At 38.9% G+C, this 23,872-nt stretch overlaps 1 protein-coding gene across 1 annotated transcript in view; it reads right to left on the bottom strand.

The window, feature by feature from the left end:
• Positions 1-23,872, bottom strand: part of RNF144B (ring finger protein 144B) — an 82,092-nt gene that overhangs the window by 32,228 nt on the left and 25,992 nt on the right. The window contains exon 3 of the mRNA XM_003263552.3: positions 9,661-9,765. Coding sequence (XP_003263600.1) covers positions 9,661-9,765 — 105 coding nt within the window. The remainder of the gene's footprint in view (positions 1-9,660; positions 9,766-23,872) is intronic.

The following is a 23,872-nucleotide window of genomic DNA, read 5'->3' as shown; positions in this document are numbered from 1 at the left end:
TAGCTCACGGTAGCCTTAAACTCCCGGGCTCAAGCAATCCTCCCTCCTCAGCCTCTCAAGTAGCTGAGACTACAGGCATGCACCATTATAATTGGCTAATTTCTTAATTTTCTGTAGAGATGGGGTATCGCTATGTTGCCCAGGCTGGTCTCAAATCCCCAGCTTCCAGTGATCTTCCTGTCTTGGCTTCCCAAAGTGCTGGGATTACAGACATGAGCCAGCTGCACCCAGTTACATTTTTTCTAAATATCTGTTGACAGCTTACCATGAATAAAGCTTTGGTCTGGAAGCCTGACATACAATGATACAGGACATACAGAAGCTACAATCAAGGGGCTGAAATTACTTAGAAAGCAATAAACATAAGATTTACAAAAGATCTACCCCTTGATCTTGTCTGTTGGATTTTGCAGATTAGAACTAATTTTCTGAAATATTTCTATTATACTTTTGGCTTTAGATGAGAGCTGTACAAAAAATAAAAACAACAAATGATACAAAAGGTTAAATTCCTGGTTCCATTATCATTTGGAGCTAAGTCACTATTGCTCAAGACCTCCATTTTTACAACTGTAAAACTGAAATATTAATACTTGTGTTAGGATGATTGTTAGAAGACTAAATCAGGCTGCAGGTAAAAGGGCTACAACCAATTTTTTGAGGATATTCACAAGTACTGTAAAATTGACTGCTACACCTGACAACCCTAGAGAATAAAAGAGATTATGAAGAGGTATCTTGTGGTATGCATTTATCTTCTTTCTGCCAACTGAGAATTTCCAAATCATTCAAAATCACACCAGACCATTATATAAAAAGTTGCTAAACTTGTATAGAGTTACCAAATGCCATTCCCCCAACTTCCCCTAATAACACTTTCTAAATTTAGTTCCTAAATGTCATTCCAACTTCCCCTAATGATAATCATAGTATTGAAATAATGAAATTTGTATTTCGATACAATAGAATTAAAGCATCTTCGGGCCTTATTCAAATCTCACTAACTGTTCCACTAAGGTTTTTTTTTTTTCAGTCTAAGATCCAATCCAGGTTACCAACTTGTACCTAGTTGTGGTATCTCCTTGACCTTCCAATCTGGGACAGTTCTTCAATTTATCTTTGCCTTTCGTGACTTTGATGAGTTTGAAGAGTCCAGGCCAGTTATTTGTACAGTGTTCCCCTAATTTGGATTTGTTTGATGCTTTCTCATGATTGGATTGAGGTTATGCATTTTTGGCAAGAATATCACAGATGTGTCCTTGGGGCCATCAGGAGTTACATGAGGACAACATGTCTCATTATTGATGATGTTAACTTTTTAATGTGGTTAAGGTGGTATCTGCCAGCTTCTTTATCATTTGGAATTAGCAAGTATCTTGTAGGGAGATATTTTGAAACTATGCAAAATCCTGTTTCTAATCAAACTTTGCCCACCAGTTTTTGTATCCACTGACAATTCTTGCCAAAAATAATTATTACTGTAATATTTGCTTAGTGATTTTTCTACTTTCATCATTCATTTTGTACTTGGTGATTAAAATTCCACTGTAAGAAAAAGCTGTCCCTTCTCTATTCATTTTTTAAATTTCAGTCAGCATAGACTGCAGACATTTATTTTATTCAGTGGCTTCTAATTCACTACTAACCAAATCCACATTCAAGCAGTAAAAGCAAAGCTCTCTAGGTATATTCTCAGCTATCAAGAGACCACTACCTTCAGATCAACTACTTAACGGTCTTTAAAGTTAATTTTTGCTACTTCTCCTTTGAAAGCTGTGCTAATTTATTTATTGTTAAACAGAAATTTCTCTCTCCTATCTAAGCACAAAAGACAACTTTTGCTCCTCATGATCATTCTAGAAACTCTTTCCAAAGGGGGGAAAAAACCCCAAACTTTAATTCAAAGATAAATTCAGTTTCATGTTAATAGAATAAGAGCAATAATATCAGAATAACGACAACAAAAGCTACTAACTGCCCAAAATCACTATTTTGTTTTGTTTCATTTCTGATAAAAATGAACCTTATGATCCTTATTAAATACTCAGTTCTGGCCAGGCAAGGTGGCTAACGCCTGTAATCCCAGCACTTTGGGAGGCCGAGGCAGGTGGATCAAGAGGTCAGGAGATCGACAGGTGAAACCCCATCTCTACTAAAAATACAAAAAATTAGCTGGGTGTGGTAGCAGGCACCTGTAGTCCCAGCTACTCGGGAGGCTGAGGCAGGAGAATGGCATGAACCCGGGAGGCGGAGCTTGCAGTGAGCCGAGATCACACCACTGCACTCCAGCCTGGGTGACAGAGCAAGACTGTCTTAAAAAATAAAAAATAAAAAAAATAAAAAAAATAAATTAAAAAAAAAAAACAACTCAGTTCCTACTCAGCTGAATGTCTTTGCTTTTCCATTTCATCCCTAGCAGAGAATATATCCAGGGAAGCCAGACCACACCTACACACGGGAGTGCTGTAACAGTTACACATAATTGTGAATTAATCTCTCTAACATCCACAACCAGGAAGAAATGAAAAGTGAGGCACACCTGTTAATCAGTATTAACCACGATCATATTTAAACAAGCATCACCATCTACACTAACACTGACCTTACCCCCTCTCAGAAAAAAACAGCAAAAAAAGGGAGGCAGAAAGTGAAGCCTGCTCACCACAGAAGTATTTATGCCAAAAGTAGTGTGTGTTCCCATAAGAAATGTTAATAAATACAATGTATATTGCTTTTTACTAAAGAAAAAAAGACTCAAAAAAATGAAACAGAAATTGGGGATAGGCTTTAGAGAAATGCTACCCCTCAGAGTCTGGAAAGCCCAGACAGAAGGAAAAGGCACCCAGACTTTCCTTAGGTTTGGTCCTTCAAATCATGCTTCTGCTACGGTTGCTTTTAAAAATTAAACAAACAGGCTGAACAAATAATAAAACATATCAGAACATCTGGAGATGGAATTGACCACTAGTAAGTAGATCATTACAACCTGTCAAGGTTTGGGCAATTTGGGGGATGCTATGACTTGCAAAATGCAGGGCAGGGGAATTAACACTCACCTTGCGGATCAACGTGTAATAACATTAACACAGGAACTAAAAATGTTTTCACAACCCAGGGAAGGAGAGCTGCTCTCCTAACAGAGGAGAAAAACAGCACATTCACCCATTCGCCCGAGTGAAACTAACAAGCTGAAGTGTCTCACCTGATACTAGATAAAAAATCCTGATAGGAAACCGTATGTGGGCATCACTGAGAGGCAGAAGGCAAGAAATGGAATTCCAGGGCCACTGATCTTCACAGTCCACTGTAGAGGGCGGCTTTCACTGTTCTTTGTTTCACATGTGCTACAGAAGTCTCTGTACATTATCTAACCAAGATCATCTTTCCATATGTCATCCCCTGCCTTTTCTCCCTCCACTAAGTCATAAGTAAAAGGGACACATCCACACACTCATGTGACACATTCAACCCATTGTGGCTTAGTTTTCTATGTGCCATTAGTTAAAGAATTATCTTAGAAACCTTATTACCCACTTATACAGTTTTAAGTACATTTTAAAACAAAGTTTTAACTACTTTCTAAAATGTAATTCAGCCAGGAAACACAAAAATATCCGTTAACTCTGGCTTGGCGTATTCCTCTATCCCCACCATCTCAAAGGTTTACTTTTCTCCAGCCAACACGTATTGCAGCCAAAGGTTATTACAGACACACTCATCCCTTCCCATTCAGAACCTTACACCACAGTAACAGGAATATGGCCTCTTGCCTGGGCATTCTCATCCTTCCTTTGCCCTAGCTTCCCACCATGATAATGGGAAGGAAGAATGTTAAGAGATGGCAGGTGGAGGCAGAGGATTTGGGAAGAACACCTGGATTCCCTATCACTGTAGCCAACTTTCCCAAAGCCACCCAAATAAATATGCAATCTGAGTAAAAACTATATTTATTTTGCAAACATAGCTTCAAATTTCCCAGTACTCGATCCCTCCTCCACCATACCTCCACCCCAGGTCTCCAGAATGCCCTGCCCTAAATCCCTTCCTACAGAAATTCTGAAGCCTCCATTCAGCTGCACCCACCCTTTCTCTGGTGCACACTGGGGCACTAGCAGTAAAAGGCAGGCTGGTCATTTCACTGCTTCAGGGCTTAGAAAGAAGACTAGTGAGTGGGAAGCTCTTCCCTGCCCTCCACCGACACCTAGCAATTGGAAGAAGTTAAAACTCTCAGGCCATGTAATGGCAGGTACTATTCAAATAGGAATATGCACTCACCACTCAAAATTTGCACAGGCCAGACAGATGGTTCAGGCTTTCCCAGGAAGTGATGGATGCTACTTCAATAACACTACATGGGAACTGCTTAAATTAGACATCACCTTTTTTTAACAGGGCTACTAACTTCAAGCAAGGGCTTTGCCTGACGTAACGCTATTGGAATAAACAATCTGTGTCCTGCCTTTCATAATTTCATGTTGGACACCATTACAAGATCAAGTACATTGGAAAAGCTCTGCAGAGCAAAAGCTAAAAGTACCAGATGATGCAATAGGGGAAAGTTTTACACTTTTCCCTGGCTCCTAGTGTGTTCACCTCTAGCCACAAGTCCTCCTGAGTCACTATCTCTCAACAGCTTCCATGACACTGAAAGGGAAGCTGCCATTTTCTACCATTTCCTATACAAGGGAACAGTAGAGTCATCCCTCAGTATCTGAAGGGCACCTGTTCCAGGACCTCCCACAGATACCAAAATCTTCAGATGCTTAAGTCTCTGATATAAAATGGGGTAGTATTAGAATATAACTTATGCACATCCTCTCTCCTGCATAGTTCAAATCATTTTTAGATTACTTATAATACCTAATACAATGCGAACGCTAGGTAAATCATTATACTATATTGTTTAGGGAACAATGACAAGGAAAAGTCTGTATGTGTTCAGTAAAAATATTTTTTCTGAGTATTTTCCATGTGCAGTTGAATCCCCAAATGCAGAACCCATGGACACCGGGGTTCAATTGTACTTGAACTGGGCATTAAGTGTGTCACTAAGGAGGCAACTCTTCATAGATAAAAGTTAGGCGGCATAATCACAGCTGGGCCAATTTGGAAAAATCAAGAAGGCAGGTACATGGAGCACAGCCAATTCTGTAAGCTAGACCTGCACAAGGAAGCACTCAGAGGAAAGAGCTTACATTCCTGCCATCCTTTGAAGATGAAGAAATATTAGACTTAAATGCATTTGGTAAGACAATGAAGAACGAAGAATCACGTGTTGTAATATAAATAGCAGCAAGACAAAGGGAACCAGGCTTAATCAGAATTATTTTTAACAAGCAAAGTATATTTATGTGTTACCTGTGTAATTAAGCATTTTTTTTAAAAGGCAGAAGGAAGTAGTAGTCATGGAGATAGAACCTAGTCAAGCATATGTGAATGAACCCCATTGTGGTATACTCAATAATACATAGATTATAAGCCACATGTTACAACTGCATGCAATAAAAGCTTGATCTAAAGCAAGTTAGAAATGAAGGTGGTACAGTCCAATTCATGTGTGTGGTATTTACTTTCAAAGGAGGAGGCCTATGTAAACTGATGCAGCTACCCATATCTCCAATATAATCTTCTATACCATTCTCAACTCAAAATGATTATCAATCACCACTACCAGATATTTTTATCACTGAAAAAGACAGTAGCGAGTTGATAGAGAACATTTGATTTTTTTTGTTTTGTTTTTGTGTTTGTTTTTTCTGAGATGGAGTCTCACTCTGTCGCCCAGGCTGGAGTGCAGTAGTGCAATCTTGGCTGTCTGCAATCTCCACCTCCCGTGTTAGGCTGCGTAATCCCCGCTGGGATTACAGGCGCCCACCACTATGCCTAATTTCTTTGTATTTTTAGTAGAAATGGGGTTTCACCATGTTAGCCAGGATGGTCTCGATCTCCTGACCTCCTGATCCACCCACCTCGGCCTCCCAAAGTGCTGGGATTACACATGAGCCACCGCGCCTGGCCTCCTTTTGTAATTTTTAAGACTCATTATGGGTTTGTCTGGTTTTAATGCCTAAAAGTAAAATTGCTTTTATAGTAAAACTGGATAAAGAGAACCAGAAGGACAGAGAAGGTATAGAGTAGGGAAAGGATAAGGAGAACAAAGGAGGGGGGAAATAAAAAGAGAAACTGTCTATTCAAAGAAAATGAAGCCAGATCTGGTGGTTCACACCTGTAATCCCAGAACTTTGGGAGGCTGAGGCAGTAGGATTGCTTGAGCCCAGCCTGGAAAACATAAAGAGACCCTGTCTCTTTAAAAAAAAAAAAAATTAAAAATTAAAAATTAGCCAGGCGTGGTGGTGCACACCTGTAGTCCCAGCTACTTGGGAGGCTGAGGTGGGAGGATCACTTGAGCCTGAGAAGTTGAGCTGTGATTGCACCACTGTACTCCAGCATAGGCAACAGAGGAAAACCAGGTCTTAAAAAAAACAAAAAAAAGAGAGAGAGAGAGAAAGCAAGAAAAAAAAGAAAATGAGAAGACTACTTAAGCTCTGCTCTAGATAACTGCGAGACAGACACTACAGCCCGTCCTGATCCACTTATCTGGGCACACTGGCCCCTTACATTAGATACTCAAAATGTCAGTGCCTAGTGGCTACCATTTACTGAAAATTCTAAAACACTATGCATTTGAACTTTCTGCACTGATGGAAATATTTTATTCTGTGCTGTCCAGTCTGGTAACCATTAGCCACATGTGACTGCTGAACACTCAGCAATTACTGACTAGCATGATTGAACTACATTTTTAATTTCATTTAAATCAATTTAGGTTTAAATAGCCACATGTGGCTAGTGGCTACTGGATTAGTCAGCACAGGTCTAGAACACAGGAATCTGATAAATGTCGTGGACTTTTTTTGAAATTTCACCAAGCTATTCACTTCATTTATGTTTAATAGATTTTATATGCATGAATTCACCAAGATTTCACAGCAGACACATCTCCTGTTGCCTGCCCCATTTCTTGCATTTCACTTTTATAATTATCTGACTCGTTATAAGTTGACTGTCTCTCTGCTGGACCAGAAGCTCCATAAGAGCACTAGTGGGCCTTTCTTATTCTCCTCTCCAGCCCAGCCTGGAATGGGGCCAGGCACACACTGTGGTCTTTATTAAGTACTTGCTGACCCATCAGACACCTGAGAAGCAAGTCAAAAAGGAAGCGTCTTTCCTGGAAGGATTATGCATAGAAAGATACACCCAAAAAACCAAGACTCATTTTAAAAACAATTCTGAAGTGACACAGATCAACAATATTCTTAGTAACTAGTCCAATTTCTCCCCACTATAGCTCCTTTTACCCTATAAAAGTCAATAATATATCTCTCCACAGGGTTTACATACTCGATATTAACTTTTTACCAAAGAAGTTATTCCATGATTTTCTTAAATCACTTCTCAACAGATATTCCTTTTATATTCCCCTAAAAAACGTGTATATCTCACTTGTACCACTCAGCTACTAATCAATAAATTGAACACAGGATGCCCAGACACAAATTGTTAAAAACTGTCTATACTTTCTGACTGCTTCACTTACAAAGGATATATATGTAAAAGCATATATATTCATAAACAAAGCATGTACAGTACATATATCTATACACACACAATCTACATGTGTGTCTGCATACACACACAATTATTGAGCTTCCAATTATTAAGCTTCCAATTATTAAGTCCTTTATCATACATTCTATCTACCTACCTAGTTCTATGCCCTCACTCCCATTTTTTTTAAGAGATGAAATCTCACTCCAGCCCAGGCTGGAGTGCAGTGATGTGATCAAGGCTCACTGGAGCCTTGACCTTCAGGGCTCAAGCAATCCTCTCACCTCAGCCTCCAGAGTAGCTGGGACTATAGGCATGCACCACTATGCCTGGCTAATTTTCTAATTTTTATTTTTGTAGATACGGGGGTCTTGCTATATTGCCCACGTTGGTCTCAAACTCCTGAACTCAAGCAATCCTTCTGCCTTGGCCTCCCAAAGTGCCAGGATTACAGGTGTGAGCCACAGCACCTAGCCCACCTAATTCTACTCAAAGCCACATAATTATGGCAGTCAGAAAGTAATGGATTAGAATCCTATCTCTTCTACTTTCTAGATATGCAGTTTTGGGTAAGTTACTTAAACCTTCTGGGCCTCAGTTTCCCTATCTGAAAGCAACACCCAATTTCATGAGGTCTGTTGAGAGGATGAGATAGTATACTGGCAATGAAAACAACTGGGGGGTGGTGGTGCCTGGTGCAAAGCAGGTGTTCTGTGTTTGCTAAATGAACAACTGATTGCATCTGTTTCTTGGGATGTCATTCAGAGGCTTACAAACACCCTAAGAATAAACAAGAGTCCATTACATTCTAATTTAAAGTGAGCAAAGTCTGAAGATTTAAAGGCAAGCCAATAACTGGTGATTGAACAAACAAGGAGATAAATCAGTGTCTTAAGAAAATGAGAGCACTCTGGCCGGGCGCGGTGGCTCACGCTTGTAATCCCAGCACTTTGGGAGGCCGAGGGGGGCGGATCACGAGGTCAGGAGATCGAGACCACAGTGAAACCCCGTCTCTACTAAAAAATACAAAAAAAAATTAGCCGGGCGTGGTGGCGGGCGCCTGTAGTCCCAGCTACTCGGAGAGGCTGAGGCAGGAGAATGGCGTGAACCGGGGAGGTGGAGCTTGCAGTGAGCCGAGATTGCGCCACTGCACTCCAGCCTGGGTGACAGAGCAAGACTCCGACTCCAAAAAAAAAAAAAAAAAAAAAAAAAGAAAATGAGAGCACTCACTCAAAAATGAAAAAAAGAAAAAGACATTTCAGATGCCTGCTACAGATCAATTGAAAGGTCTCTGCTCTTTGGAAATGGTTCAACTCAGGCTATCATTGTGGAATCACAATAGTTTATATTTTCCATAACTGCAGCTAATCCATGGTCTATTTATCTTTAGGGTATTACAATTTACAAGACCATTCACTATTCAGCCTCTGTATGAGTCCATTCTCACACTGCTATGAAGAAATACCCAAGACTGGGTATTTAATTGACTCACAGGTCTGCAGACCTGGGAAGGTCTCAGAAAACTTACAGTCATGGTAGAAGGGAAAGCAAACACGTCTTCACACAGCCACAGCAAGGAGTAGTGCTGAGCAAAGGGCAGGGAAGCCTCTTATAAAACCATCAATTCTCACGAGAACTCACTATCACAAGAACAACATGGAGGAACCGCCCCCATGATTCAATTATCTCCACCTGGTCCCACCCTTCACATGTGGGGATTATTACAATTCAAGGTGAGATTTAGGTGGGGACACAGAGCCAAACCATATCAGCCTCCTAACTTCACATTTGGTAAATTTGATTTCTGGTACTTTTGCCTATTCTCTACTTCTTTAACACTCAAGATGGTATATGTAAATAGAACTGAGATAAATGACAGCCTTAACAGTTTGTATAAAAAGTCCAAAGGTATGCTGCAATAAAGTGCCCCTTTAAAAAGTTAACCTCTGTATTTTCTTGCTAGACTCCCTGGTAGGGAAATACGTAAGGACTCAAGATCCTAATAAATAACGTAAATAGGAAAGAGGGGAAGATAATGGCAGTCATTCATACCTCAGCTTCCTGCAGGGTCCCGTGGTTTAGGCACACCATGTCAGGGCAAGTGATGGGAGACCCACAACCTTCTCGGATTGCCAGCTGCATGTACTGTTTCAAGCACTGGAAGTTAAGAAAAAAAAAAGACAATTACCCATTCCATTACAGTAGCAGAAAGGTTACATAACAGAACCACCACTGCCTCTTCTTCCTTAATTGGCTGTCCTGAGGCTCTTGTACTCAAGAAACATAAGTTATCACAAGTGTGAATACTAAGAGCCATCACTTTGGAAAGAATGCAGAGACAGGCAATTAATTATGTATGACTTCATCTTAAGAGTTTATTCAAGTCAGATTTCCCTATGCTCACACATTTCAGCCACCATAGATTAGGAAAAGAAAAAACACTATTTTCTAACACTAAAGGCCCCCTCCTTTAAAAAAAAAAATATGAGTCCCTAATTCCATTTTTACCTAGTGGTCCCCTCCATCAAAGTTTGCCCAAAACTAGAACAGAACGCTGTGACCCTTGCACTGAGCTAGCCACACAATCAAAGTAAGCTTAAGGCAGTGACCTTTCTAGGACCACGCTTAAAAGCAAACGCACCCGGAAAAGATAATGGCAAATTTGGGAAAGTCAGGTGACTTCCTGCTGACTCGGGACAGCAAAGATAACTTGCTTCCCAAAGACAGTGAGACACATTGTCTCAAAGACATTATCCCAAAGACAATGAGACCTTCTAAAAAATATGGGCCTTGGTGGATGCCATGTTAAGGAGGTTGGAGTAGGAAAAAAGGCACTGGTCCCCTGGGGAAAGAAGAAATTAAATAGAAAAAAAGAAGCCCAGAGAAGAAATTGAACAGAAAAAAGAAACCCAGAGAAGAAATTGAATAGAAAAAAGAAACCCAGAGAAGAAATTGAATAGAAAAAAGAAACCCAGAGAAGAAATTGAATAGAAAAAAGAAACCCAGAGAAGAAACTGAATAGAAAAAAGAAACCCAGAGAAGAAACTGAATAGAAAAAAGAAACCCAGAGAGAAGAGGGAGAACACCAGGAACAAAGTTGGTCTGCTCACTGCCTGTTGTGTCTGGATGTTGGGCAGTGGGTGAAGATGTGAGTCTGACTGATAGGAGAGGGACTGATAGCTTTATGGAAACCTCTAATGCCTCCCCCTATTCCTCTCTACGCTCCGCACAAGAAATTGAAGGCAGTAGTTCCAGGAAATAAACCTCTAAGTAATCCAAAATTGGTTCTTCAACTTCTACTAATTTGCTCATAATTGGTAAACCTTTTCTACATGCATGACAAAAAAAAAAGTCAAGTTCAAATGTTTGAGGGGTACATTCCACCAAAAATACATAAGCCAGCCACTGAAGCAACGACTCTTACAAAGTGGTGATTATTTACAACTTGGTTTAGATTTTTCAAATTTATACACTTATGTATCAACTTACTGCATTAAAAATATTGCTGTTGCACCAACCTTTCATAAAAGCATGAGCCAAAAGTAAAATTCTAGGGTCAGAATACTGATGATGTAATTGTGAAATCTATCCCTGTTATTGACCATCTTTACTCATTTTTTCCATCTGAAAATAAAACTAGTATCACTATTATATTACTTCAGAAAACTAATCATGTATTTATCTGGTTATAAATAACTTACAATGTACTGATGAATCAATGACTAGGGCAAACCATTTAAACCAGACTTGTATCTCTTCAAATAGTTAACAGATTTTTTCTCCAAGGAGTTAATTTTTTCTATAATATTCATCACAGCAAAAACTAGAAAATAACCTAAATACCCAAAATAGAACACTGAAATAAATGTTGCTAAATTTATGCGATAGAATGTGCAGAATCATGAAAAGAGTCTGCAAATGATATTTAAAAGACATGCACAAATGCTCATGATTTAGTATAAATTCAGGAATAAAAGGTCTGCAGTCACTCCTCTCTTGCACTTGACCGCCATATAATTACGGTGTTTTAACCCTGACTTCCTTTTTCAACAGAAGGGTGAAAAATCACTTGCTCTAGAATTCACTGTGCCAAACATGGTATCCAGCAGCAGCAGCAGTGGGACATAGAAGAGAGCAGCAGCAAGGAAATATGGGGAAGAATGTCAATGGGCAGGCAAACACCCAGGGGAACAGTCAAGGCGGCTCACCAAAAGGAGTGTTTTGCCAGGGGACAAATGAATAAACAGTGTGAAAGCCTGTTCATCCTGTTCTGCTGCTGAGGTCATCTCAGCCTTCCATCAGCCACACCTGTTCCATTGTTACCACCTTGATCTTTGCACTGACCCCCAGCAGCCACTTAAAGAAATTTAAGTAAAAAGACTGAAAGATATAGTCTCCAGGCTCAAGGAGAAGGTATTTGAGGAAAACAAAGTGAACAAAGCAAAGAACTTCAGATCCTAATACCTGAGTGAAGGGTCCACTTTACTAGGTGACAATGGGAAAATGACTTAGCCTATGACTTAGACTTTCTTTCCTTAATTTAAAAAGTAGGGAAAATAATACCTGTTATAGTTACCTCACAGGGTTTAACACACACACACACACACACACACACACACACACACACACACGAAATTTATATATGGAAGCCCTTCATGAACTTGCAAATTACAGAATAATAGGTCATGTTATTACTCCTCTTCTCCTGGTCTTAGACTTTCCATCAAAGACTTTGTGGGAAAATGTTAATCCTTTGACCTTCTGAGATATCCTTTCTCCACTCCCTGCAAAGGACGAGTTAAACCACTTAAGGTGGAGAAGCTGTGTAGACAGAACAGATATTTGTAACAGAATATTCCAGGTGCCTCCATGCGAGGCTCTTCTTAGAAATATTTGGGTCTACAGAATAAGTTTAGCATTAAATAGGAAATAAAGATACTATGTGAGTCCTTACAGGCAAACACATTCATTTCAAATATAACTGCAAATGTGTTAAGTTGAAATATACACCTTCCCAAGAGCTGATAATGGATGTGCTTCTTACTAATGATGTAATGTTCCTAGGTACACTACAAACCACAATATATCAACTAAATGAATTTTGAAACTTCCTATAAGCACTCTCCTGGCCACAATATTATATGACCCATGATTTTGGGTGAGAAGTTAGACCTCCGTACACTGACTCCAGGGTTTAAGTACACATACCCTTTGTTTTTAATGCTAAGAAACACTGGTTCAAGATAGAGATTTGTAAGGGCAGGTTGCTAAGTAGTCCTACAGCACAAGCACTTGACACTCCATCAGTGTGGGCACGCATTTCTATTCAAAGGCAAAGAGGGAAAACAACCAGCCCTTGTTATTGCTTTTTACTGAATTTTCACTGAATTTTTACTGAATTTTCAAGTACCCCAGGCTTGTTATATGCTGTCCATTAACTTTCACTGAGACATTTAATCTCTCTTCTTCTGTATCTCTGGCTAAAAAGTGCAAAATAACTGAAAACATTCACATGAATCCCATGAGCATGTCATACAAAACACAGGTAAATGGTTAACAATTCTAGGGGGAAAACTGGCATCTAGCTTATAAAGAGAGAAACAAAGAAAACAAAAACAGATTATAGCAATGCAAGAATGGCAAAATAAAACAATCACTATTAACAAAGAAAACTACACTATTTAGTCACATTTTGAAACTTACATTTACTAAGTAGAATTCAACAGATATTTAAATAAGCAATTTTCTTAACAGGTAACAAATTGCAAGGAAAATGTTTCAAATAGAACATCTCAAAACCCAAATGACCCAAGGAAAAAAAAAACTTTTTCTTTTGTATAGTCAACATTTTACTTAGTTTGGTAAAACACAGAATTATTTTTAGGCCATAAAGGGTCATGCAAAATAATAAGGATTTTTCGTCAAACTCACTCCACAACCTTTAAGGATTCATATGGGATCTAACCAAAAATTTAACCAAACACCTGGTGAACCAGATGACTCATATTGTCTCTTCCAATTCTGAGAGTCTATGAATTGTATGCAATGGAATCTTCTCAGAAACAGGTGTCTCCTAGACCCCTTTCAAGGGTATTAGATTCCGATGTATCAAAGTCACAGGCATTCTTCATATAAGGTGTTCTCACGTATTATGATGGACATAGCAAATAGGGTCACAGTGTTAAGACAAAGCTACTATGTACCCACCCAAGAATAAATCACAGGAGCGGGCAGGGAATATATGTATATTTTTAAAAACTTACTATATAGTTCCTCATTCTCTATCACTAAATTATGCCCTTCTTAAAGTTTTTTTTCTAAGAAAAAATAAAGCATTATAATCAATAGCCAATGAAACTGGATTCCAGCCATCTAGGTTGAAGCACAAGCTCTAAAGTCTCCTCTACATCTTGAGCGAGTCATTAACCTCTCTAGCTACAATGCTCTCATGTATAAAATGGGACAATATCACCTGTCTAGGCTGCTCTCAGGGAAAATGGAGAGTCCCCCATTCACTTTGAAAGGTGAAAAGAGGTATGCAAACGTAAAGTATAATTGGGGAATGGAATAGATGTTTCTGAATATGCAGGCATGCAGAAATGAAAGTCCACAGACAAATAGGAACCTTAGAAAAGCTTCATGAGGGTGAGGTGAATAGGTAAGAGAATAGGTACTGTTAAGAGGAGGGAGGTAATGAGTGCCATTAGTTGATTTTTTTTTTTTTTTTGAGACTGGGTCTTGCTCTGTTGCCCAGGGTGCAGTGGCACAATTATGGCTTATTGCAAACCTCAAACTCCTGGGCTCAGTGATCCTTCCACCTCAGCTCCTGAGTAGCTGAGGCTACAGATGCCTGCCACCACACTCAGCTATTGATTGATTGATTTAAATGGGGTCTATGTTGCCCAAGCAGGCTGGTCTCAAACTCCTGGGCTCAAAGAATCCTGTCGCCTCAGCTTCCCAAAGTGCTGGGATTACAGGTGTGAGCCACTGCAACTGGCCCATTCATTGAAAATTTAAGTTGACTTCCAGGATCTTAGATGCTTCTGGATGCAGGCACTGGGGTCCTGTGGTCAAAGGGGGACTGTCAGCCCACCTGGCCTGAAGCTGAGTTGGTGAACTATCGACCTAGGTTTTCTCATCCATAGCTCAGCCAAGTGGGAAGGAAGGTGATGAGGGGGAATGTGCCTAAAGGCCAAAGCCCAGACAGGCCTTGAGTACCTGTTTTGCTTTTCATCACTCCAGGTACAATGCAAACATTGAAGTACAAATTCCATAAGATGTAGACTAACATTTCCCTGCCTCAGTGCGCAATGACATCACAATGTTTCCAGTGTGTTCCAAATAACATCTCACACTGAGGCCAATATTCTGTTTATTCCACTTCAGACTACGATCTGTACACATGATCCAAGAATAAAACCGCCTTTGTTAGATGCTGTTGAGTTAAATTATTATAACAACTCAAGACAGTATCTCTCCCTACTCAAAAGCCTATCCAACACACCAAAAGCATCCTGGTTTGAAAAAATTCAAACAAATTAACAACCTATAGCTAGGCAGGAAGTGTTTCCTGGTATAGTCTGATCCTAAAATTTTTCTTACAAAACCCCTTTCAGATTCCTTGGCTTTTTCACCAATATGAGATTACTCAGGTGACCAACCCCCCCCTTGTAGGTGTTGGCCAACCATATAGGACATGAAAGGACTGATAGGAAAACCTGGCACCAAATGATTAAAGGAAAAAGCACCAAATCAAACAGCAAGCCATAAATAAGCAGTTTAAAAGAGACCTTGGTTTGACAGTTCTCGTCCCTCAGCCCTTTTTATTCCAGAAGCCTTCCCTGCCTCATCCCCTAGTGTGGCAGCACACCCAGCCCGTCTGCCCTCATAGCACCCTAAGGCCCAGCTCGCACTATATTTTTCAAATTGCGTGCAAGGGTGTATTCTTGGGAACCCAAGAGTTCTTCAAGGTAAGATTTTCCCCATTTTATGTTTATTCAATGCTGTTAATAAAAGCATGCCTGGAAACACCTCAGGAAATTTCCTATTTCCACCCAGTGTCCGTGCTAAACCTTGGTCTGTGGTGCCATCCTGCTTTGCCAGGTAGGGGTGCTATCATTGTCACAGGCAAATGAAAAAAGAAGAGAAGAATCTGGGCCCAGTGAATGCTGAACGCGTCGACATTTTTAGTGATTCCAACAGAGAAAGGTGACAAGATCACTGAATTACCACTTAGTCATTGGAACACATCAAACTCAGAGCCTAACTGGAAAAAGCAATTTAACCAAAGTTAAACACCACTCATCACATTAATGTTAACTTACATTTTATTGGTCCGTAATTTTATTTTATGTGTGTGTGTGTGTGTGTGTGTGTAATATATAATTTTTTTTTGAGATGGTGTCTCACTCTGTCACCCAGGCTGGAGTGAAGTGGTGCGATCTCGGCTCACTGCAACCTCTGCCTCCTAGGATCAAGCGATCCTCTCACCTCAGCCTCTGAGTAGCGTGGACCACAGGTGCGCACCACCATGCCAAGCTATTTTGTATTTTTGGTAGAGACAGGGTTTCGCCATGTTGCTCAGGCTGATCTTGAACTCCTGAGCTCAAGTGATCTGTCTGCTTCAGCCTCCCACAGTGCTAAGATCTCAGGCATGAACCACTATGCCTGGCCTTATTTGTCTGTAATTTTAATCAATATTAAGTTTGTATATTTATTGTGGTGTTCTTATTCTTTAAGAGATATATGCCTAAATATGCTTATATACTACTTTGTATCATGTTTGTATAAGTTTTGGTAAGACTCTAATAAAGGAAATTTTAAAATATTTTGATATTAAGTTCCAATTCTTTTCCCCTTCAAAAGGAAGCCACATAAAATCATCAAAAGGAGGGAGAATGGACTGATTCTCAATAGCAGTGAGGCTGGTGGTATTGCCTTCTCTCTTGGGGACATATTAGAATATCAGACTATCCAGAGGGAATTTTATAAATGATGCAACCTCCCCTGCTCCCCAAATTCTCCAGAAGACTTGGCTTTTCCTCCTCTACTTGCCAACCTTTCTATGATGACTGTAGGTAACACCAGATGTTTATTGTACACATGAGCAATGTAGCACACCCAGCATGCTGCATTGCAAATGACTATCAACTTGCCTGCCTCCTCTATAGCCTAGAAGCTCCTTCAAGATCTAGATTATATCTGCTCCTCTTCATCTCTCCTACAAGCACCTAATCAATCACAGGACCTGGCACATAGTAGACACTCAGGCTTCTCTGAGAGCTGGAAGACTGAATCCAGCACTTACTGGTTGAGTATCCCTAATCTGAAAATCCAAAATCTGAAATGCTCCAAAATCCAAAACTTTTTAAGCACCAATATGGCACTCAAAGGAAATGCTTATTGGAGAATTTTAGACTTCAGATTTTCAGATTAGCGATGGTAGACTAGTAAGTATAATGTAAATATTCCAAAATCAAAAAAAAAAATTAGAAACCCAAAACACTACTGGTCCCAAGCATTTCAGATAAGGGATACTCAGTCTGTGCTCAACTTTGTGGCCAAGCTCCTTCACCTCTGATAACTGAAACATATAAACCCACCCACACACACATCCATCCTCTGTTCTTCTTTTCTTGACACATAGGAGCCAACTCTGCTTTTCTGGTTCCCATCTCCTCCTGCCTTTCAGGAAATTTACCTATTCATTACCTGTTTTCTTTCCTATGTCTTGAATTTTGTCCTGTCTATACTTGAACATGTTCAAAATATCCTAATCAAAGAAATCAAAGAAAAGTCATAATAAAACAGCATAGAACAACAGCCCTCCCTTACTCCTCTTCCTGGCTGTATACTGCCTTCCTCATTCCTCAGCTCTTCACAATCAAATGTTTGAAAGAGTTGTCTTCCCTCACTCCTTCACCAGTCCCATCCCAATCCCTCCCTACCACTCAACTGAAGTGGCTCTAGGTCACTGAATCCAATACACATTTCTTCCTTCCCAACGTCTCAATAGCAGTATCATACACAGCTAACCACTCCCACCTTCCTGAAACCTGTTTTCCCCCTGCCTTCAGGATTCCATACTCTTCTGGTTTTCATTCTTGCTCTCTAGTCATTCTTTCTCAATCTTCTGCATTTTCTGCAACTCAACTTTTAAATGCTGGAATTTCAGGAAAGGACCTAAACTCTCTTCTTTCTACACTTTCTTCCCGGGTCACCTCATTCACTACATAGACCCAGTTGGGCTAGTCCACTGCCTATTTGCTCTCAGGAGAATATATCCCGAAAGGCCAGTGGTTCCCTAGCAGAGAGCAGTGCCCCCAAAGAAAATGATCTAAGCCTGGTATGTTTTTATAGACAAGAAACACTGGAAGATATGGGACACTACTGGGAAGAGTATCCTTAATAAAAAGCCATAGGCAGGAGGAGGAGGGGTGGATGGACAGAGGATCAGGAACTTTAAAGATAACATTTGCCTGCCTTACTATTCAACTACCTTACTGACAATGTTTCTCAAACTTGAATGTCCATCCAAGTTATTCGAGGATCCCATCAAAAATGCAGATTCTGATTCAGCGGATCTTGGGCGGGGTCTGAGGTTTTGCCCTCCTTGTAAGTTCCCAGGTCTCGTTGGTGCCACTGGCACACAAACCACACTTGTAAGTACCAAGACCCATGTCAAAGATTCTCCACATCAGCTGTTTAATAGAATTATCTAGGGAGGTTTCCAGAAGTCCAATGCCCAGGCCATACCACAGACCAATTAATTCAGACTCTCTGAGAGAAGGATCCAGGTGTCAGTTTATATTATATATATAGCATTATTATATATGATATGTAAATATTATATATTTTATATTATATGTCATATATGTTTTATTGAGATATAATTCAGATATCTATAATTCAAATATAATTCACGTACCCATACAATGCACCCATCTAAAGTGTACAATTCAGTATTTTTAGTATATTCACAGTGTACAACTATCACCAAATTTGATTTTAGAACATTTCATAATCCCAAAAGAAACTCTGTGCCCATTAGTACATGCTCCCAATTTCTCCCCCAGATCCTCCATGCACAGCCCTAGGCAACCACCATTTGACTTTCTGTATGTATAGATTTTCCTACTCTCTACATTTCATATAAATGGAATGATACAATGTATGGTCCTTTGTCAATGGCTTCACTTAGCATAATGTTTTCAAGATTCATACATGTTGTAGCATGTATTGGTACTTCATTTATTTTACTGCTGACTAGTATGCCATTGTGTGAATATACCACATTTTGTTCATACTTTTATCAGTTGATAGACATTTGGGTTGTTTCCAGTTGAGTGGTATTATGAATTATGCTGCTATGAGCAAGTTTTCATGTGGACATACATTTTCATTTCTCCTGGATATATATCTAGGAGTAGGTATAGTATATGGTAACTCTATCTTTGCCTTTTGAGGAACTGCTAGATGATTTTCCAAAGCAATTGCATCATTTTCCATTCCCACCAGCAGTGTATGAGAGTTTCAACTTCTGTAAATTCTCACCAAAACTTGTTATTTTCTGTCTTTTTTATTATAGCCATCTTAATGTGAAGTCAAATATCATTGTGGTTTTGATTTGCACTACCCTGTTGGCTAGTGATTTTGAGCATATTTTCACGTGCTTACTGGTAATTTGTACATCATCTCTGAAGAAGTCCCTATTCAGAACTATCTATACTTTCATCTATTTGTAACTGAGTTATTTGTGTTTTTGTTACTGAGTTGTAAGAATTCTTTATATATTCTAGCTGTATCCCTTATGAGATATGACTTGCAAATATTTCCTCCCATTCTGTGAGTTATCTTTTAACTTTCTTGATGATGTCCATTGAAGCATAAAGGTCTTTAATTTTGATGAAGTCCAATTTATCTACTTTTTCCTTTGTTGCTTATGCTTGTGGTGTCACATCTAAGAATGTCTTGCCTAATCCAAGATCATGAAAATTTTTCTATTTTCCTATGTTTTCTTCTTCTAAGAGTTCTATAGTTATAGCTGTTATATTTAGGTGTATGGTCTATTTTTGTTAATGTTTGTCTGTGGTATGAGGAAGATCACAGACATCTTAATTCTTTTGCAAACAGATATCCAGTTGCCCAGCACCATTTGTTGAAAAACATTTCTTTCCTCTTTGAATTGTCTTGGCATCCTTGTTGAAAATCAAATGACCAAAAAATAAGATTTATTTATTTATTTATGGACTCTCAATTCTATTCCATTGATCTATCTGTCCGTCCTCATGACAGTATAACAATGTTTTGATTACCGCCACTCTGTAATCAGTTTTGAAATCAGGAATAGAGCTCTCCAACTCTGTCCTTTTTCCAGATTGTTTCACTATTCTAGGTTGCTCAAACTTCTATAGGAATTTTGGGATAAGCCTAGAATTTAGTTGGAATTTTTACCTTAACAAGTCTTCCAATCCATGAAGATGGGATATCTTTTATTTAGTCTTTTAAAATTTCTTTCTAGAGTATTTTGCAGTTTTCAGAGAATTTTCTACTTTGGTAAATTTATCCCTAAATATTTTTTTCCTTTTAATGATATTGTAAATGGAATTATTTTCTTATTAATGCAATTATATTCTTACTAGTATATGCAAATACAATTGATATTGTACATCGATCTTATATTCTGCCACCTTGCTGAACTGTTATCAATATTTTTAAACTCTTGAAGTGATTCCCATTTGCAACCAAGTCTAAGCACCACTAGTTCAGTACCATCCATGCCCTCCATTCTAATCAAGGAAGATACGTTTATGCCCCCATCACTCTTTTCTACCCAACCTCTCCATAGAGAATACAAGCATTCAGCTAGTTCCAAAAGAAACAGCAAAGGAAGCTTAAGGGGGAAATTATATATGCAAAATTTAAAACTCTGATTGAGAGCCTTTAAATACTTTAGCCCAAAATAGTGCCGTTACTTTTTCTGGAAACGATTACTAAGATCCACCTTGTAAGTTTGAGAACAGTCATTCAATATGGGAGATTAAATCTGGACTCCAATCAAAAGTACCTCCAGTTCCCACCAACCAAGAGTGATCAAACACGTCTATCTTTATCTCAAATGATCATGAAATATCTAAATTAAGAAACTCTATGACAGAAATAGCTCTGAAGAGAAACCCATTGGAAATGCTGCAGCCTGGTCCAGGCTTCATAAGAAACCCAAATAAATTTGCTAAAATGGAAGAACATCCCAATCAGAGCAGTGAACCGGCACTAGCGTTGGAAAAATCTGCTTCCAATTTGAGTAATTCAATCACTCATCCATTGACCTTCCAGAGGAGTTTCCTTTTGTCCCACTTGTCCTGCCTTTCTTAACAGAAGGAGGCCCCACTTTTTAAACTAGTCCCAAAGAGATCCCTCTGGCCCAGGTGCTATCTTATGACACAGTATGCTCAGAAAAGCAACTGACTGTTCCAGGAGAAAGAAAACAAGAATACTTGCCAAGTTTACATTCTTCTACTTCCTCCAAAGAAACATTAGCCTTCAGAACTGTAAGCCCTCAGCTGACACCAAAGCCTTAGCACACAGACCCAGCACAGGCAGTGAGAATAAGCATACCACGGATTCAGCATAGCCAGATTCCACTGAATTCATTTGTCACTTCATTCTTCCTCCTACTGTAAGAGTCTCTGCTTGAACTGTTAGTGCTTCTGAGTCTCTAAAAGTGCACTTACGGTCTCAGCAACACAGCAAAAAAAACAAAACCCAAGTTAGTAAAGGTTCAAGAAACCCCTTCAACCATGAGGTATGGCTATGCTAGTCACCTGAATAAAATATAACCATTCAACCCAATCTAAGCAAACACATTGAGTACTCACATTCCACTAGAGAATGCAGAATGAATATTAAACTACACCATGCAAAGGACAGCAGGCTAAATAGATGGAGAGATATGTGATAAAGCAAGCAAAAAGTTAACGTTAGTATCTGCTATGATTTGAATGATGGTGTCCTCTTCAAAATTTATGTTAAAACTGAACCCCCATGGGAGGTGATTAAGTCACGAAGACCCCACTCCCATGAATGGAATTGGCATCCTTATGAAAGGGCTCAAGGTTAAAGGGAGTGCTCTCTTGCCCTTCCATCTCTTCTGTCATGTGAGGACACAGAATTTCTCCCCTCCAGAGAAGCAACAGTAAGGCGCCATCTTGGAAGCAGAGAGCCGCCCTCACGGGACACCAATCCTGCCAGCACGTTGATCTTGGACTTTCCAGCCTTCAGAACTATGAGAAGTGGATTTCTGTTGTTGATAAATTACCCAGTCTCATGTATTTTGTTATATCAACACAAAAGGACTTAGGCACAATCTAAGAGATAGTTGGTATACGGTCAGCCCCCCATCCTCAGATTTCACATCCATGGATGTGAAAAAATATATAAAGAAATATATAAAGAAAAAAATATATATTTTCTATCCATGGATAGAAACCATGGACTCTATCCAACCAACCAATCATGGTTAGAAAATGTATTTTTAAAAACACAATAAGAAATACACAAAAAATACAGTAGAAAACCCATTTATATAGATTTACACTGTATTAGATATTATAAGTTACCTAGAGATGATTTAAAGTATATGGGAGGATGTACATAGGTTACATGCAAATACAACACCATTCTATATAAGGGACTTGAGCATTCATGAATTTGGGTATCTTTGGAGTGGGGAGTAGGAAGGGGCTTGGAACCAATATCCTGAAGATACCAAGGGATAACTCTATAGGTATTTGTTGTAAAAATCTTTATCTTGTTTCATAACAAACTGTTGTACAATTTTTTTCATCTTTTTAAAAGTTTTTGTTCTTTTTCACCTTCAAGAATAGAAACAGGATGTTGTACAATGTTTTAAAACTAAAAGCAAAAGATAAAATTTATACCATTCATCAAACCTCAGATTTTTAATACTGCTTAAAAGCAGAAATCCTATATTTTAAATAAAATCTGTCTCGGTATTTAAACCAGAGTTTGAATAAATTATAATGAAATAATGTCTTAAAGCTAATTATATATATACCTACTACATATCTATACAAATTAAAATATTTTTAAATAAAACTAGTGGTAGCAATATTAATATCTGAGTTTTTGAAATTTTAAAAGAATATTAACACTGTATAAGTGACAGAATAAAGCTAACTCATCACCAACATTTTTTTCTACAGGATATAACCTACAAAGCCAGCATGCAAAATAGCTCATATTAATGACCCAAAATTGGAAAAGAGTGATGTTTAACAGTTTCCTCAAGAAGACATTATTTCTATACATGGAATGATAGGAACAAGGGACATCAGTTAAGAATAGACCTAACCCTTAAACTTCCTCTCAAGCTACATTACAAAAGAGAATCTCTTAGATTTAAGAGAACTGAACTCTGAAAAAGTAGAAAAGGTTGGACAATGACTAGGTTGGTTATTAGAAATCTCATTTTATTCAAAATTATTTTTAAATAATTATATTCAATGACTCCATAGCAAAATCAGAATCTTTCTAATTATAATTTACATTGCATCGAGACCGCGGCTATTCCTCACCTCACAATATTCCCCCGAAGATTTACCCTGCAAAACCTGGAATTTTTTTAACATTTTCTAAAAAGCAAGTTTTTAGAAGTCAAGGGGCTTCATATTGAGTGGGCTTTTTTTCATATTAATTGCCATAATTTGAACCAGTCTTCCTTTTCTGAAGGTTATCAATACCATAAACCATAAGATAAAGTTTTTCAAAGGCTAGACATCATTCCATATTAAAACAGTCTTTAATTAACCCATTACCTAGGGAAAGCAGATATTAAGCTATAAATTTTTTTTCCATTTGCAGAAAAGGTCTCTGCGCTCTGCAGTAACCCATGCATTAAACACCCTCAACGCAGAGGAATCACTTGGAAACAACCGTCAGACTGAGGTCCTCTTAAGAACACCAGTAACTTCCACAGACACAATGCACCTGGAGGGTGGGAGAACATCGGTCATTGAGGCAGAAGGCCTGGCCTTGAACCTTGACTTCAGTTTCAACATCTGAAAACATGCCAAATGCACTGGGAACTTCCAGTTGTGTAAATCAGACCTCCGAATGTCTCGGCCTTGGTTTCCTCAAATAACTTACCCGAAATCACACAGTGGAAAGTTCACAGAACACTCATGTTCATGCTCAATCTCTAATATGAGGCTATGGCCACCACTATATTCGGATTACATACTTT

Source organism: Nomascus leucogenys, chromosome 8, assembly GCF_006542625.1.
Source record: "Nomascus leucogenys isolate Asia chromosome 8, Asia_NLE_v1, whole genome shotgun sequence".
In the NCBI taxonomy this organism is placed as follows: domain Eukaryota; kingdom Metazoa; phylum Chordata; class Mammalia; order Primates; family Hylobatidae; genus Nomascus; species Nomascus leucogenys.
The sequence above is the reverse complement of the archived record's forward strand: the minus strand, read 5'-3'. Positions and strand labels throughout refer to the sequence as shown.